At 45.1% G+C, this 19040-nt stretch overlaps 1 protein-coding gene across 1 annotated transcript in view; it reads right to left on the bottom strand.

Annotated features, from left to right (window-relative positions):
* NDUFS1 (NADH:ubiquinone oxidoreductase core subunit S1) overlaps nucleotides 1-18998 on the bottom strand; it is a 31822-nt gene extending 12824 nt beyond the window's left edge. The window contains exons 1-9 of the mRNA XM_048485397.1: nucleotides 18789-18998; nucleotides 15026-15093; nucleotides 12543-12634; nucleotides 8612-8719; nucleotides 6114-6190; nucleotides 5472-5553; nucleotides 5252-5382; nucleotides 3175-3360; nucleotides 1783-1917 (exon numbers count right to left, since the gene is read on the bottom strand). Of these exons, the coding sequence (XP_048341354.1) occupies nucleotides 1783-1917; nucleotides 3175-3360; nucleotides 5252-5382; nucleotides 5472-5553; nucleotides 6114-6190; nucleotides 8612-8719; nucleotides 12543-12634; nucleotides 15026-15089 (875 nt within the window). The 5' untranslated portion in view covers nucleotides 15090-15093; nucleotides 18789-18998. The remainder of the gene's footprint in view (nucleotides 1-1782; nucleotides 1918-3174; nucleotides 3361-5251; nucleotides 5383-5471; nucleotides 5554-6113; nucleotides 6191-8611; nucleotides 8720-12542; nucleotides 12635-15025; nucleotides 15094-18788) is intronic.
* Between the last annotated feature and the right edge of the window lie 42 nt (nucleotides 18999-19040).

Genomic DNA, 19040 nt, shown 5'->3' with positions numbered 1-19040 from the left:
CAGCTATCATACATAAAGCTGCTTTATACTGAATCAGTCCCCTGGTCTATCAAAGTGAATGATTGCTTAAATTGGCCTTGGCTATCCGGGGTCTTATGCACAGGTCTTTCACATCTGCTACAAGACTGTTTAATCTGGAGGTGTAGAGGAATTGTCATATTAGCTCAGCCAAAGTCATGAAGGTTGTGAGTTTTGGCATAGCAGTCCTCAGAAAATTGCTTGACTTAGCTTTTTCCTGATGCTTCCCACTTAACGCTGAAAAACAGTTAATTGAAGATCATGGACCAGCTGCATCAAGTTCTCTAACAAAGGATATGTTTGACACCCAATGAGATGATGAGTCATACTACCTTTTTGGGTTAATTGGTGCCAATCCCTGATTAGGTGATGTTTTCTATAACTGCCTCTTCAGGATGAGTTCAGTTTATCTGTTATTTCTGCTATCAACAGTTGTTTTGTAGTTATGTCCTTTTTATGCTTAGAGCTGGTATAGGATTTATTGCTTGCTTAAGGACTTAACGTCAGTATTTTTCAAGGATGTATTTTATGTCTGGGTTTTTAAATGCTGGCCCTTTGTGGACTGATTGTTTGCCAGCATTTTTGGTTTATTAAAAGGACTTTATAGTCAATAAACCCTTCAAAAATATTTTAAAGGATTTTCTGTCTCCGAGTTGTGAGTTTTCTCAAGGTCCTGACCTACGCAGAAAGGAGAGAAGTTATCTCTTCCTCTACAGGAGGTGTCAAGAATCGAACTGGAGACCTTCTCCGTGCAAAACAGATGCTCTACCGCTGAGCTATGGTCCCCACTTCTGGAAAATGACCAATATTACTTTAAATTAACCCATGTCAGTCAAAATAATAGTCCCCTGGCATCTTAAAAACTTTCAGTAAGATTCCATGAGCCAGAAAATGCTTCATCAGCTATGAAAAGATGATCAGTATCTCTAATTCTGAACAATGGCCTTCAGAGAGCAGATTTTAAAATCCATGTAAAAGGGTTATGTAGAGATAGAGGTTTTTGCTTTGCTTGTGTTTCTTGCAAATTCATTAATGACCCAGTGCTCTCCCAGGGGACTATCTCTTTAGGGTTTGGGATTTCTCTGAACAATAGGGGGGGGGGTTCACACACGGACCCAAACAAAGAATGCCATCTTAGATCTTACAAAATCTTGTAGGATCACAGTTGGCATTATAGGGTTGCTGAGCACTTGACCCTGGGTGTAGAAAATCCCAGCATGAATGCAGGTTGGAAGAAAGCGGGGGAGCTTTGAAAACAACCTGGGAGGAAGAAGGTGGGGAAAAACTTGGGAAAAGAGAGAAAACAGGGGCCAGTGCAGAGATTTCCTTCTGTGAATTTCATTGATAGACAACTCATTTCATTTATTCATCATTTACCATGACAGATTCGTGCTTACAGTATACTGGGCCTGTACAACCAGCACTCCAAGAGTCAATGACAGATAAGCTGACATATTAGTTCTTCAATTAAGTAGACACCTGCCAACTCTCTGGGTTTGTATCAAATTTAAAGAAACAGTTAGGACACACATCCTACTTAAATACCAGTGATTTCAAGATCCCCCATGGTTAAGGGATAAAAAGTAGATTAAAAGTTCTTTTTAACAATCTCTTTGCGTTAACCAAAAAATGTCAACATTAGTTTGCAAGAAGCTCTTGAAGAGGTTCTAAATTGTAAAAGAAAAAAGACTGAAAGAAGTTCCACAACCGACACCATTTGTACACTATCGAAGTTCACTTGACAAAATATTGATGTAGAGATACCTGGTTTTATCTGATATCCACTCCTCATTGATATCTTCATGCAATCTGGGCAAAATTCTCATCACCTCTCCCGTTCTAGTACTCACTACAATATTACTCCCTACTGCATCAAGGACATCGATGGACTCCGTCTTCCTGAGGGAAAAGCAGAAACCGCCATACAAATATGTTTCTGAAGACCTGAGATGTCGTAACTAAAACCCACGCAAGGCTTCCACGTTTCCAGCAATTCGTTCATTTATTTACTTAATTTATACCCCATTTTTCTCCTCAGCGGGGACCCAAAATGGCTTACATTGCAGAAGAAGAAGAAGAAGAAGAATTTGGATGTATATCCCCCCTTTCTCTCCTGTAGGAGACTCAAAGGGGCTTACAATCTCCTTGCCCTTCCCCCCTCACAACAAACACCCTGTGAGGTGGGTGGGGCTGAGAGAGCTCCGAGAAGCTGTGACTAGCCCCAGGTCACCCAGCTGGCGTGTGTGGGAGTGTACAGGCTAATCTGAATTCCCCAGATAAGCCTCCACAGCTCAGGCGGCAGAGCTGGGAATCAAACCCGGTTCCTCCAGATTAGAGACACGAGCTCTTAACCTCCTACACCACTGCTGCTCCTCCATTTTATTCCCACAACAATACTGCGAGGGAGTGGCTGTTGTGGGTTTTCCAGGCTGGTTGGCCGTGGCGTGGTCGTTTTTGCTCCCAATGTTTTGCCTGCGACTTGGCACCTTCAGAGGCACATCACAGTAAGATGCACCACTCTCTGCAGTACAGTCTGTGCGGAAGGTTAGGCTGCAATTATGTGATTGGCTCAAGGTCACCCAGAAGGCACCCATGGCACAAGTGGGGATTCAAGCCTGGTTCCCCGAATTCCTAGACCAACACTCTATCCACTACACCATATCAGCCCTCCAATTTAAACTATGCATGCTTAATTTTTTTTATTTTTCACAGTGCTGCCACCAGCAACCACAGGCAGAATCTGACAAGTGCCGCTAGAGGACTGGTTACAGTTTAATTATTACAAATCACAGACCACTCCTAATTGACTCCTCCCGTTCTTCTCCACCACCACCTTTAAAAAGGTTTGAACTGAATTAATTCAGCCTTTCTCCCTGATTGGGACCCAAAGAGGCTTATATCACTCTCCTCACCTCTATTTTATCCTCACAACCACCCTCTGAGGAAGGCAATGCCAAGTGTGAGTGACTGGCTCAATGTTACTTGGCGAGCTTGCAAGGCACAACTGGGGATTCGAATCCAGATCTCTCAAATACCAGTCCAACACTATTCACCACCACACCACTCAGGACGCAGAAATCTCCAAATCTGAATCTTCGCTTCTGAGTATAGCAAACGGTATTTAAAAAGTTTAAAGTGATACTGTGGAATACTCACCTTGTCTCCCAGGGACGAGAAGTAAAAGCGTACGGCTTGGAGGTCAGGGCGCCTACTGGGCAGATATCAATCACGTTGCCGGATAATTCAGACATGAACATTTTCTCAATGTAAGTGCCAACTTGCATCTCATTTCCTCTTCCTGTCGTTCCTAGATCATCAACCCCTGCAATTTCGCTGGCAAATCTAATGAAGGAAGAAGAAGAAGAGTTTGGATTTATACCCCACCTGTCTCTCCTATAAGGAGACTCAAGGTGGCTTACAAACTCCTTCCCCTTCCTCTCCCCACGAGGTAGGTGGGGCTGAGAGAGTTCTGAGAGAACTGTGACTGGCCAGGCTCACCCAGCAGGAATGTAGGAGTGTGGAAACACATCTGGTTCACCAGATAAGCCTCTGCCACTCAAGTGGAGAAGTGCAGAATCAAACCCAGTTCTCCAGATTAGAATTCACCTGCTCATAACCACTATACCATGCCGGCTCTCTATAACAAAGTAACACATTACATACCAAGTAAGCTTCCAGGCTTCCCCCCACCCCCTGACAATGCTGTTCACATCTGGTTCACCAGATAAGCCTCAGCCACTCAGGTGGAGGAGTGGGGAATCAAACCCAGTTCTCCAGATTAGAATTCACCTGCTCTTAACCACTACACCACTCTCTATAACGGACAAGTAACACATTACATACCAAGTAAGCTCCTGGGTTTCCCCACCACCACCACCCCCTGACAATGCTGTGTCTCCTAAGAAGCTTCTGACTGCATGGACTAAAAAATGAAAAGCAATCATAACAGCTCATCAGCATCCCTACTCTACATATTGTGTAAGGCTTTCACATCTGGAATCAACTGGCTGTTGTGGGCTTTCTGGCCCACGTGGCCATGGTCTGGTAGTTTTTACTCCTAACATTTCACCCACATGCTTCTGAAGATGCCACCCACAGATGCGTGAGAAATGTTAGGAGCAAAAACTACCAGACCACGCCCATACATCCTGGAAAACTCAGAACAGCCTACTCTGCATAGATTCGAGCCTGGAAGCACCTTAAGAGACCGAAGGTACGAGCTTCCGAGAAACAGAGCTCCTTTCATCAGACATCTGAATGAAGTGAGCTTTGATTCTTGAAAGCTCCCCCCCAAAAAAAATCTTGTTCACCTCTTAGACACTTCGACTCGAATTTACCTGCTCTATCACAGACCAACACAGCTACACTCTAAAATCAACTTTACACAGTTTCAGTTCTTATGAAAGGTCAACCAAGACAGTCCCATGCCTGGGCATCTAATTTGATTCACTGAACAGCTTCACGAAGATTAAAACAATAGAATTAACAAAATGAAGCTTCCGCTACCTATAACATACGTCACCAAATTAAAGTCACTCCAGGTCAGCTTATTCTCAGCTCTGAGAACGTACTCCAAACACCGGCTCGAAAAGTCACTGCATTTGTTACTGGCTGCCAAAAGACAGGCTACTACAGAAACGGTTAGGGTTTATTTAACTACGGTCTGAACTCATGCTTTGAACCTGGTTTGCTAATTTCAGTCGGTCCTGACTGGTATTGCATACGATACAAATGCGGACATTTCTAGCTTCATTCTGAACTGTTTCCTGGCACTTCTCCCATTGCAATGCCAGCTGGGTCTCTGCAGAAGAGGCAGAAAAAGAATACCCAAAATGGACTGAAAACTGCATTCGCCAAGCGAACCCAGATCTGACCGACTGGCTGTGAATGGAAGCCTGGTTTCCCAAACTAAGCCCTGTTTTGCACTCAGTTTAAACAAAGCCGTTAAGATCTGAACTGCTCACTGAAAACATGCAGGTATTTTGTTTACAAGGCTACTCTTTCCTTCTGACTTCATATCAGTTTTTGTACCAACGTGATTTACATCATGTAACAGCCATGACACCTTTATGTGAGAAATCGTCAGGAGACACCTTTACTGATTCTTGTAACAATCTCCACAAAGAATCCAGTAACCAAATTCAACTGGAGAAGGGAAATTCAAAAACACCCTCTACTTACGGCATCGGTGTATATTACATTTTGGTGGCAAAGGCAACAAGGGACTAGCTACCTGATGCATCGGGTACATTGTATGCAACGAGTCATGATCGTTTTCACTAGAGGACCAATATTCTTGTCTTCAACAGCACGTTTTCCTTCCAGAAATCTGCTCCTATCACTGCCAAACATCATCGATTGATCCTAAACAAAGACAGAAATAAAATGAACACATCTGTCAAGAAAACACAATTATGCTCGAGGTAACAAAAAAAGTCTCCAAGGAGTTATACCTGCAGGTCACACTCCCCGCCTTGATCACAGATTGGACAGTCCAGTGGATGATTGGCCAACAAGAATTCCATGACACCCTCTCTGTTGGGAGTCAGGAAGTAAAAAAATAAGAATCACTGTTTATACCTGCCATTTAACTCATGAAGCTTTATATTGCTTATACACAAAATACGCTAATTGATTTAATGTTTTAATCTTATTTCTTGTATTCTCTCCATTTAGAAAACTATTAAAGTAACTTATTAAAATTAAATCACTTTGTTTTGCCCACACACAAGCCCATTACTCCAATTCTGGAAAACAGAGTTAGATTCACAGCAGACTACAAAGAGGTTTGCAGAGGCACAGGGAGCTAGAAAAGAGAGAGAGAAACTCACTGATCACTGTGCATGCATCCTATGCAGCCCAATGGACTGAACCTGCCTATTTGGTGGCATGAGTCGATGCCAGTGAAAGGGAGCATTCCCAGACTGAAAGATGTCAGGAAGTTGATTAGAGTTGACTTTGCCCCTGGAAACAACCCCATAGATGCCGGTGCAGAATAGCATTTACGCCAACGATGGGGTTGTGCCGATTCCACAGCCATTCCCCCTCCCCCCCCACCAATTGCACTATAAGAGGAGATAAAACATATACCTTACCTTGCTTTACGGGACTTCTCAGAATTTGTCAGGATATTCCATCCCTTCATCACTGGCATGGCACAAGCAGCTACTGGCTACGAAACCCATTAGAAAGATGCATCTTTAATGACGATATCTCCGGGTACATTAATAAAATTCACTAGCCAACATTCATTTCATTGTACAACAGAGGTTGCACTCATGATAAAAGATTCTTGTACATTATTTTCAGTACTGCACAGCTTGCAAAACTGCGAGCAAAAAAGTTACATGTTTTTAGAAGACATGTAAGTAACAGTGCAATCCTAAGGACTTACTCCAGTCTAAATCCATTCAATTCAATGGGCTTAGGCTGGAGTCACTCTGCATAGGATTGCTCAGTATGTAGGTCCACAGAGCCTCACGTACACTATCACTGTAATCCAAGGGAACTGTGCTAATTTTTAGACACATACCACTCCCACTCCTGATTTAATTAACAGGGTGCTAGTAGTGGGTAATATACCACTGCCGTGCCAAAACTAACAACTGGTTCAACAAAGCTCACTTAAGAGAACTCGCTAACACGAACCAACTGAAGAACATGACTCAAAGTGAATGCCATGTTTGCACCAAAGACCACAAAACGCAGATGAACATTCACTTTGAGAGTCCATTGGATACAATCCTGTTGTTCATCTGGGGCAAGTCCGTAGGTAACTTGGCAACCATGGTTTGCAACAACAGAGCCAAAACCAGGTTTCCCCATGTCTAACCAACATGGTAAGATAGTTGGGGAAGACTGCATCTCGTCCAGAACACCATGAAACTATTGGCTGGCACTGATTTTATCATGCCAGTGCTTCAAGGTTTTCCTTAGATGCCTGTGTTCTTCCAAGTCATGGCACTGGTGTCATCCACTTAAAGCTATAGCAGCCATGAACCATGATATTTACTGCATCATGAAGACTGAGATCTTCTTCTAGGGCCCTATTGTGCAGTAACCTGCAGCTTATGCGATTCCCTCCCTGCAGCACCTGATAAACTAATATATTTGTTTTCTTATTCTCTTTAGACCCTTGAGCTGTGGAGTCTTATCTGGTGAACCAGATTAGCTTGTGCACTCCCAACACATGCCAGCTGGGTGACCTTGGGCTAGTCACGGTTCTTCAGTGCTCTCTCAGCCCCACTCACAGGGTGTTTGTTGTTTGGGGGGGAAAGGGAAAGGAGACTGTAAACCCGTTCGAGTCTCCTTACAGGAGAGAAAGGGGCGATATAAATCCAAACTCTTCCTCATTTAGCCCTCTAGTTTGAGGGCTTCTGCAATGTCTCAACACTTTGAATTAATAAACTAAATTAAATAATTCCCAACTTGTAGGGTTTACAGGGTGGGAATCCCTGCCTCAAGTGCTATACAGTATTGGATATGCAAATGGTACAAGTGTCTAGACCAGTATATTATGCGAAGTTTTTCAATGGATAACTGATAGGAAAGGCTGTTTGGGAGACACCCACAAATAAGAAGCAGTGCATATGTTCGCCCTAAAAGTTCTTCTGTGGTATACCACCTGCCTCTACCCTACCACTAGTGCTGGAAATCCATAGACACAACCAGTGGTGGGATCCCAAAATTTTAGTAACAGGTTCCCATGGTGGTGGGATTCAAACTGTGGCGTAGCGCCAATGGGGCTGGGTGGGGCACGACAGGGGCGTGACCGGGCATTCTGGGGGTGGGGCATTCCTGGGTGGGGCTGTGGCAAGGACGCAGCCGCTGCGCCAGTCCTTGGGCAGGAAACGAATGCACGTAGGCGCAGGCTGCCACGCACGCCGATGCACCTCCTGCTAGACTGCTTCAAGTTCTGCGCACTACTGCTGAGAGGAGGGGCATAACTAAGGCAAAAATCACGTGGCAAAATCACCAATTAGTTACCCCCTCTCGGCACACACAAATAATTAGTAACCTACTCTCGGGAACCTGTGAGAACCTGCTGGATCCCACCTCTGGACACAACTCACAAAACAGGTACAGTTCCCAGCCAAAATGGCTTTTCAAAGCAGGAAAAAGGAAATGAGCCAAAGAAAGAGAGAATGTTGGTAACTACAGAAATCGCAAGGTTCGACAGGCTGCAAGCAACACGTGGTTACCCCACGTTCTGTGGGATTAATATAAGCGCATGAAACACAAGTTGCAAACAGTTCCTTACAGAAGCCAACAAAATTTATCTGACATCAGCAGGCTCAACGTCAGTTTCTTTCTGAACAAAAGCCAGCATTTAGGATGACACAACATTATAGCTCGATTTCTATGTCTAGTTCAAGCTAGAGATAATTTCTGAAGAAGGTATATCCTGCAGCTATCAATTAAGCTTGACAGCTGCACTGTAAACTACTGTATTCAGAATAATGTCAAGAAGAAGCTGTTAGCAGCAGACATGTTATCATGGTTAACTGACACGCAAGCAATTTTGTTGCTAGGCATTCTGCAAAGGTCAAGCTTGCAGAACCCCACACCTTTAGCATAAAAACGTATTAATCACCTTGGGTGCTTTTTCTATCTCCACAAGACACATCCTACAATTTCCAGCCACGGACAGTCTGTCGTGATAGCAGAAGCGGGGAATCTGCATTCCAACCTTTTCACAAGCCTAGGAGGAGGGGAAAGACAAATATTTACTTTTTAAAAGGAAAACATAAACAAAGGCTTAGGAAAGTTTATCATCGGTTGTAAAAGGAGGGAGCCTGTAAAAGGAAAATGTCAATAGATTTTGAAGGAATATTTAAGCAAGCATTAATGAAAACGGTCAGTGTAGAAACCAAGAGGGGCTTCCCGATTAGGTCCTACATTCAGAAATTGAAAATGAACACAGGGGCATTTTAAAAAAAGAGGAAATAACTTCCACATAGGTGCTGGGCTTCCCTTGCTTGCAATCTCTGACGGCCTACTGCTCCTATACTAACTGGCTAAACAATGCTGTGAAACATACACGTGCAGTAATATAAGGTATTTAAACAGTGGCATTCTGTGAACTGTTGCCTTAGTATATGAGTCTGTTCAGACATAAAACATGTTTTATTTCAACTGTGGTGAACTTCCAGTTCATAGATGATCACCAAATCCTGGATTTTCTTGGCAACTCTTGGGTCCAACGCCCTCTCTCCGTTGCCCCAACAGAGACCAACCTAGTTTCCCAGTCTGTTTTGTTGTGCTCAACAAAGTTTTGCTAGGCCGTTAAGGTTGGCCTTATTTATTTGTATTATTTATTGTTAGGAAATTTTTTTGCCCACCCTAGACTCGAAGATCTCAGGGCGGGTGACAACTTAAGATAAAAGTTTTAAAAAATGGATGAACCTAAAAACAATTACAAACAATAGAACAGTAAAACTTATTAAAACCCATTTAAAACTATTAAAGCCTATCAAAATTCATGAAACTTATTAAAATTCATCAAAAACCTGTTCAAAGATTGATATTGCCAGAAGGGGGAAACCATCTCTTCAGACAATGGCCAGGGAAAATAGGTGTGTCTTTACTAGTTTTCTAAATGCTCATAAAAAGGATGCTTGACGCACCTCAAGGGGGAGATCGGTCCACAGTCTCGGGGCCACCACTGAAAAAGCCCTGCCCAAAGGCCTGCAGCAAAGCAAATTGTTTTATGCTCAATGTTGGACACCGCCCTGAGCCCCTTGGGGGAGGGCGGTATAAAAATGGAAGGAAGGAAGGAAGGAAGGAAGGAAGGAAGGAAGGAAGGAAGGAAGGAAGGAAGGAAGGAAGGAAGGAAGGAAGGAAGGAAGGAAGGAAGGAAGGAAGGAAGGAAGGAAGGAAGGAAGGAAGGAATGAAGGAAGGAAGGAAGGAAGGAAGGAAGGAAGGAAGGAAGGAAGGAAGGAAGGAAGGAAGGAAGGAAGGAAGGAAGGAAGGAAGGAAGGAAGGAAGGAAGGAAGGAAGGAAAGAAAGAAAGAAAGAAAGAAAGAAAGAAAGAAAGAAAGAAAGAAAGAAAGAAAGAAAGAAAGAAAGAAAGAAAGAAAGAAAGAAAGAAAGAAAGAAAGCACAGTCAATAAAGAAAGCCAAGATTCCTTGGGGGTTGCCCCAGGCATGAATGTCTGGAACATTTATTTACTTACTTATCTGATTTGTACCCACAATTTCCTGAAAAGGGCTCAGTGCGGGTAGCGACATGCGTAAACATTTATAGAATCAAACGCACCATTAAAACTGTAAAACCTGAAAATATCGACGGTACCTTAAATAGCTCTTATTCCCCACAACATCTAAGAGGGGAAAATATTCCACATGGTGCAAGGCCACCATGCCATATTGCTAGGACCTGCCCATTACCAGGCAGACTCTGACGTGAGGGCGAGGAGAGTCAGTCTGTCAGCGACAGCTGGTGAAAGCAAAAGTAGTTTTGATGTGCAATGCCCTGCCTCTCTATAGAAGAACCAGGCAACCAAGCAGGACTAAGTCAAAATGTCACACTGATAGGCAATGCAAAACTTTCATTAATAAACCACCTTCAGAGCCTGGTTTCAAAGGCGACAGCTAGCCACAGTTCGTACAGTGCCCTGCAGTTGGATTATATACTGTAGTTAGTTTAAACTAAACTATGGCTTTGCATTGTATCTGAACCAACAATAAATGATGACTTAGCATAAATTGCATCCAAACAGATAAAATGCAGCCTTTTAGAAATTACTGTTAGGCGAGGGTCTTCAAACCACACTCTTTGCACCCCTGTTCTCCGTGATAGTGCCATTCCGACCTTTGCCAAACCCAGTTCTGAAAATCTTGTATGCTACTGAGGAAAAGTTTCCTCTCTCCCTTCAGAGCAACAACTGCAGAAGTACTGCAAAAGCCAGAAAAAGAAAGATGATGTGCCCTGTTTTTCTTTTGGGAGGTCACACAAAAAATACTGTACTCAAAAAACAAATCTGAGTGGAAGACACACATACCCACCCAAAAAATCACACACCTTTATTTTAAATTGGTAGACCTAACTGTAACCTGAAGATGACTCCCTAATTTTTTTATGGCATATCTGAAAAAAAATAGTTTTGCATTTGAGTAAATAATGTATCTGTTCAGATATCTCTTTCAGTTACCTTAATAATATTCCAGGTAGAGGAGGGGGGGGGGCGGGGCGCTGTGGGGAGAAACAGGGACAATAATACAAATAGTTCTGGCAATCTGGAAATGCACACTAGTTCAATTCCATATAGTTGCTAGAACTAATTTACTTCTAATTTGCTGAGATGGGCAGGGGAAAGTGATACTTCCAAAGCAAAACAGAACAGGAACTCCGCACCACTTTAACGAACAACATTTATTCCAGCATAAGCTTTTCTGAGTGAAGAGATCACTTCATTAGAAAGAATACGCTAGAATAAATTTTGTTAGTCTTCAAGGTGCCACTGGAGCAGCAGTGGCGTAGGAGGTTAAGAGCTCATGTATCTAATCTGGAGAAACTGGGTTTGATTCCCAGCTCTGCTGCTTGAGTTGTGGAGGCTTATCTGGGGAATTCAGATTAGCCTGTGCACTCCCACACACGCCAGCTGGGTGACCTTGGGCTAGTCACAGCTTCTCAGAGCTCTCTCAGCCCCTACCCACTGCACAGGGTGTTTGTTGTGAGGGGGGAAGGGCAAGGAGATTGTAAGCGGCCCAGGCCAGCCTAGATGTGTGTGCGTGTGGGGTGATTCCCCCCCCCACATGATGAACTCTGTGCGTGCCCACAGAGAGGGCTCTGAGTGCCACCTCTGGCACCCGTGCCATAGGTTCGCCATCACTGGGCTAGGGTCAACTGGCAAGTTGAAAGGGCAAACTCAGGCTTCTTGGCGAAAAAGGGTTATTAATAGCATAAGAGCCAAAAGGATATTCCATTCCAGTGTGTAGTCTGATGTTCAAAATCAAAATGTTGTCCTTGGGGCGGGGGTGCTCCAAATAAAGCCTTGGGGTGGGGGCGGGGGGCGGGGGGGGCTCCAAATAAAGAAGCAGCAGTGGTATAGGAGGTTAAGAGCTCATGTATCTAATCTGGAGGAACCGGGTTTGATTCCCAGCTCTGCCGCCTGAGCTGTGGAGGCTTCTCTGGGGAATCCAGATTAGCCTGTACACTCCCACACACGCCAGCTGGGTGACCTTGGGCTAGTCACAGCTTCTCGGAGCTCTCTCAGCCCCACCCACCTCACAGGGTGTTTGTTGTGAGGGGGGAAGGGCAAGGAGATTGTAAGACACTTTGAGTCTCCTGCAGGAGGGAAAGGGTGGGATATAAATCCAAAATCTTCTTCTTCTATTTTGCTCCTGCAGACCAACAAAGCGATTTACAAAGCTGATTCTTCTCATGAAATTTTCCAATGAAGCCCCTGACAATCTACAGCAAGAGATGACATTTTTTCACAGCTAAGAGAATGCAACAGCACTACTACTGGGAAAGGCTGATTGGAATGGAAAAAGATACGTAGACCCAGAGTTCCTTTACCTGAAGCACTGTGGTTCCTGGAGGGACCATAATGGGTTGCCCATCGACAAAAACTTCTATGAGGTTGCTGGCTGCTGTAGCTGTTGAGCGCACTAAGGAAACAAGAACATAAAATGTTTTTACCGTTCAAAGCCAGTGCAAATATTTTGGATTTGCTGGCCCAAATCAGAGAGACGGTGACAGGATGAACAGCTGAAGCTGCCCCTCGTCTGAATGTGAATGGCCAGTTATACCACTACTGAAAACCAGCAAAGGGATTTTAGCAGAACACTAAAGGGTTGTATGTTGTTTATGGTAATACGAATTGTATTATTATTTATTACGTTTGTATACCGCCCTCCCCCAAAGGGCTCAGGGCGGTGAACACAGAGTATACAATCAGAGCACAAGGTAAAATCAACAACAACCAGGAACAATTAAATTGTGGCTCTGTACATTTTAAAACTAAACCCCGTTAAACCACAGCGTTCCAATTACAAAACACAATAGATGGCGTCCCACATCCTAATCCCCTTAAGAGGGGGGGATGGCAGGGTCTACTAATGTTATAAAGAAGGGGGGGGGCATCAGCGGCCAGCCTCCCCAAAAGCCCGGTGGAACAGCTCGGTTTTACAGGCCCTGCAGAACTCACTAAGATCCCGCAGGGCCTGGACAGCTGGAGGAAGAGCGTTCCACCAAGCAGGGGCCAGGGCTGTAAAGGCCCTGGCCCGAGTGGAGGCCAGCTGCATCATTGAGGGGGCGGGGACCACCAGCAAATTGGCCTCTGCTGAGTGCAGAGGCCGACTCCGGACATATGGGGCCAGGCGGTCCCGCAGGTATGAGGGTCCCAAACTGTGTAAGGCCTTAAAGTGCTGTTAGTAATGAGTGCTGTTAGTAATGTTTTGGTGAGTCGGATGGATGTTCAGAACGGCATGGGACAACACCTTGAAAATGATTCGGAACTCGACCTGAAACCAATGCAGGCGGCGCAGCACAGGTGAAATATGGTCTCTATGGGGTTCTTGCTTTTGCCACATTGCTTTCTAATTTCTGCAACCAAGTTTTTGCACTTATGTCATGTTCTGTGCTGTTTTATCGCTTAATCCAACTTGCATTGCAGTCTTCGTACAATATTTATTTCATACTATCGATGCATTGCTGCTAAATGTTGTAATCTGCCTTGAGTCTCAGTGACAAGTGCAAACAATAAATGAAGAAAATAAAAAAACCTGGTGCTTTTTAATGTCTGATGGTTTGACTTGTGCTGATTTCAGCTACTGTTTTGCTGACTTTGAGACTACAAAAGGCATTTTCTTTAGTATAAACTACTTCAAAACTAATTCTGGTTTTCAAAATCAAGCAAGTGTCTGATGTTTTTTTCTCGGCTGAAATATGAACCTAGCACAGACTTTAATACAAAGTCCCCTAAGAGGAACACATGAGACCGACTCACCAAAACATTACTAACAGCACTCATCAATGGATTTGTTTTTGACCAAAGTCAACTTTCAATAATGGATCCCGACCTTACAAATTCACCCAAATTTGGGGAGTAGAGGAATCCACCTATGGAGGTAGCCTGGGGCTATGCTGGCGGGTGTGCCCTTCCTGGGACACTTAACCTGGCAGAGAGGTAAATCTGTTAGTGGGCAGCCGCCTGGCCCTTCATGGCAGCCAGATGTGATACAGAGCACCGCATCAATGTACCCTTTGCCAGTGTAGCAGGGGCATTCCAGAAGTATGGCCATGAATGGAACCGGTTTCCGTCCAGCCTTTGTCAGCTGGAATACCAGGGGGTTGGGCTTAAGCCACCCTTTTCTAGGGCTTTTTGGCCACAGGGAGGCTTTTTCTGGCTTTTTGCCTCCCTGCGCCACCAAGAAACCCTCTTGGAGGCAGTGGGGTGGTACCAGTGGTGGGATCCAAACATTTTAGTAACAGGTTCCCATGGTGGTAGGATTCAAACAGTGGCGTAGCGCCAATGGGGCTGGGCAGGGCACGACGGGGGCGTGGTCTGGCATTCCGGGGGCGGGGCATTGCAGGACGGGGCTGTGGCAAGGATGCAGCCGCTGCGCCAGCCCTTGGGCGGGAAATGAATGCACGCAGGTGCAGGCTGCCACGCACACAGGTGCACCTCCTGCTAGACTGCTTCAAGTTCTGCACGCTACTGCTGAGGAGCGGAGGAGGGCCGTAACTAAGGCAAAAATCACCAATTAGTAACCCCCTCTCGGCACACACAAATAATTAGTAACCTACTCTCGGGAACCTGTGAGAACCTGCTGGATCCCACCTCTGGGTGGTACCCAAGTGGTGCTGTGTCCTGTGGCCGGGGGCTCTAGATTGGACTGTCTGTTCCTTGTCCCATGCCGTTCTGAACATCCAATATCTACTGCCACCCATAAAATTCTCATGATAGCCAAATGCGCTGCCTTGACGAGGAAAAACCTCCAAATTAACTAAATCCAACAGAGAGTATCACATGTTGAGTTCTGAATAAGACAACTTACCACATCCTTGAGTAGCGTGAGTGACACCATTCAAGGCCTTGCAGACAGCAGGTAATCGCAACATGATGCTAGAAGTAAACAGACGGAAAATTAAGCGGCTAGAGGAAGAAAATTAAATGATAATATTTTAAATAGCAAGTATACAGAGCAATTGTAATATATAATTAAATATATCTGCTTTTCTGCTCACTCACGCATACTCTTCAGCATCAGGACCCCAAACTAGACTTCTTCCATTGCTTTACCGAATCAAAAATATCTAGTTTTATTTTGTAAAAACAGTTCTGCATATAATACAAGAATCATGAACTGAGATTTACTGCTGGTCTCTTACTAAAGTCACTGGAAGTATAAAGCAGAAACGCCTCCTGCCAATCTGAAATAAAAGCACACGGCAAACCTGATTTAACTCTCTACAATTAAAAAGGTGTATCACTTTCCACTAGCACAGGGGTCAGCAACCTGCGGCTCTCCAGTCCCATGCTGGCAGGGACTGATGGGATTTGTAGTCCATGAACATCTGGAGAGACCCCTGCAGTAGTAATACAAGAACTGGACCCCACGGCAGTCCAACTCTCTCACATGCAGTAAGGATACACTGTTTTTCAACAAGAGTTGGTGTAGTGGCTAAGCAACCAAGCTAAGGGGATGGAATCCATGGAAAGTACATCGCTTCTGCCAAGAAATCAAGCAGAGCGCTTGGTCTTCAGAGGAGAGGTTTTGAACGGAAAGCACATGCGTTGCATGTAGAAGGTCCCAGTTTTCATCCCCAACATCTCTGAGGATCTCAGGTGGCTAGTCTTGGGAAAGAACTTGCCTCTCCACTTGAGACCAACAGACTGAAGAGGACATCCATGTAGCTTACTAGCAAACTGTAATACAGCAGCAGACTCTATTGGTCCAATGTTGATTCAAGCAGGTGTTTTGATTCAGGCCACGCTGAAAACTCTTAAGTTTCCCCAAGGTTAACATAAGAAGAGACTTGCTTGATCATACCAGGAATCAATCAGAGGGTCAGAATGACCAAATGTGAGATAAAGAACCGTGTGGGAGAAGAAACACTGGCTTGTCCTTCCTTTTTTTTATTCACAGCTTGTACCACCTTTTTAATAGTCTCCTCACAAATACAAAAGCATTAAAAATAAGCAGAAAACGCTTTGTACAGAGTAACATAAGGCATAACATATAATTGCTATTAACACAGTGAGGAAAGCTTACATCTGTTGAAGGAGTTTCTCCATAGGGCTATTAAGCATGTAACTTTTTTGCATGCTTTGACATGTGTGCAGAGGAGTCAGGAACAAACTACCACATGGTCAGAACTGGAGGCAAGCAATGAGAACATAAGAACTAGCCTGCTGGATCAGACCAGAGTCCATCTAGTCCAGCACTCTGCTACTCGCAGTGGCCCACCAGGTGCCTTTGGGAGCTCACATGCAGGATGCGAAAGCAATGGCCTTCTGCTGCTTTTTGAATGAACACATCCCAAACAAGCTCCAATATTCCTTTAGTCCCAAAAACCTGCCAGAAAACACTAGATGCCCTGGCCTGGATAGTCCAGGCTAGCCTGATCTCTAAGCAAGGTCAGTCCTGAGGGGGGTGACCACCAAGGAAGTCCAGGGTTGTGACACAGCAACTGGGCAGCACTTCCTGTCACCACCAAACACTATACAAATGGGCACATAGTTTGACTTTTGGAATGTGAGCATCTTGTTCTGTTACAGGCAGTTATGTTTAGAGAACACCTCCCTAGCCAACAATGCCATCCCTCTGTATACAATGGGCAAACAGGTTACCCTTGAGAAAGCACAACCCTTTCACTGAAAGACAGCAAAACTCAAAAGTCAGTCGGACAGAATTTCACAGCTGGAGTAATTATACCGGAGTGGACAATTAATCTAAAGTGATTTTTTTTCTGTCCTATTTTATAGCTTCTGGTCTGGCCATGTTGCCTGTGTGATGTTTTAGTTACTGCATTTTATTTTCCTGAATCTGTCATCGTGTAGTGGTTTTTAGGAATTGGTTTTAAGACTTATTGCATAGATGCTTTTTAAAGAGCTGTATCTAAGAAGTGCAAGCGATACAATAAATAAATAAAATATATGCTAGAGCATATGCTCTCACGGCCAGAATCAACAGGCTGTTATGGGTTTTCTGAGCTCTGTGACCGTGGTCTGGTAGTTTTTGTTCCTAACATTTTGCCCACATTTATCACTGGAATCTTCAGTGACGCGCCTCTGAAGAGGCCAGCCATAGATGCAGGCAAAACGTTAGGAGCAAGAACTACCAGACCGCAGCCACAGAGCCCAGAAAACCCATAACAGCCACATGGCTGGAGTAACTTTGCATAGGACTGCTTTGTTCATCTCTCAGGTCTTCTATTCTGATCTTTAAAATAACGACTCTGCAGCAACAACAAACGCTTCCCAGTGAAGTTCCATCAGGAAATAACTGGACCAGAATTTACCAGTCAAAGGAACAAGGACAGCATTTTCATCCCTAGCAGAAGCTGGGAATTGGCCACTTGCATGCACAGAGGTTTTGCATAGGAGGCTTCTTGCATCTCATTGGCCTTTTGGGACCATGCAGTGGCAGGTGGCAGTTCTGAGCACTGCAATTCAAAAAGGATATTGGCAAGCTGGAACAGTCCAGTGGAGGGCAACCAAAATGGTAAAAAGTCTAAAATCCATGCTCTTTGAGGGGAGACTTAGGGAGCTGGGTTTGTTTAGTGTGGAGAAGCAAAGGTTAAGGAGTGACATGATAGCCATATTTAGCTATTTATAGGGATGTCATGTTGAAGATGGAGCAAGCTTGCTTCCTGCTGCTCCAGAAACTAGGACAAGCAGCGATGGATTCAAGGTGCAGGAAAAGAGATTCCACCTAAACATTAGGAAGAACTTTCTGACTGTCAGGGAGTGTGGCGGAGTCTCCTTCTTTGGAGGTTTTTAAACAGAAGCTGAATGGCCATCAGTCACGAGTGCTTTGACTGCATGTTCCTGCATGGCAGGGGGTTGGACTTGATGGCCCTTGTGGTCCCTGCCAACTCGATGATTTTATGTTTATGTTTCCACACTGCTGGATTCAAGCTGCTGATTACAATTCAGACATCTTCCCTGAAGGAAGGACTTTTCCTTCTGGGGAATCCTCTCTTTTCACAACATGCCAGTGTCCCTGCCTGGCAGGGGGCTAGACTGGATGGCCCTTGTGGCCTCTTCCAACTCGGTTGCATGCAGAAAATGTAGGGCAGGATTCTCTGGCCTCTCATGCGATGGGCTCCTGTCCCCCAGGGCTACCCTTTGCAATATCAATTGTAGCTTGAGCATCCTGAAATCCAGATTGACACCGGAGAAACTCTGCAGAGCTAACCTGGCGGCCTCTCAGGCCCCTTCCACGCATGCAGAATAATGAACTTCCAAGCCACTTTCACAATTGTTTGCAAGGGGATTTTGCTATTGCACACAGTAAAATCCAGGTGCACAGTGCATTGAAAGTGGATTGAAAGTGCATTATTCTGCACGTGCGGGCCAAAGTGCGGCCACGGACACTCTTTGCTGTCTCTCTGCAAAAGCCCGAGGAGGGGGCGCTTCCCTGCCCCGCCCCCCCAACAACAAACGGTGTAGGGAGAGACGACACCGCCCCCCGACCCCTGTCAAGGACATCGCCAGGTCATCTTCTGCGCCCACCCCTGCTGGCCACTCTGATCATGCCTCACCCACCCCTCTGTGGGGAGGGGGCAATTTCTTCCCCCACCCCTCCGAATTACCTCCTGGGCCCGGGCGGACCTCCGGCCCTGGTGGCGACCAAGCGGGCTCGCCTCACCAACGTTCCCCCTCGCCGATAATATGGCGACCGCTTCGGCAATTTCCGCGCAGGGTTCGGCTCCCTTCGTCTCCTCAAGCGACGGGCAGAGCTCGGCAATTTCCGTGACGCGTTCAAGCTACGGCCAGATTTTCCGTGACGCGTTCGGCTCCCTTCGTCTCAAGCCGTGGTCAGGTAGGACGACAGCTTCGGCAAT

This window comes from Sphaerodactylus townsendi, linkage group LG02 (assembly GCF_021028975.2).
Source record: "Sphaerodactylus townsendi isolate TG3544 linkage group LG02, MPM_Stown_v2.3, whole genome shotgun sequence".
NCBI lineage: Eukaryota > Metazoa > Chordata > Lepidosauria > Squamata > Sphaerodactylidae > Sphaerodactylus > Sphaerodactylus townsendi.
This window is presented reverse-complemented; position numbering and strand designations above follow the sequence as displayed.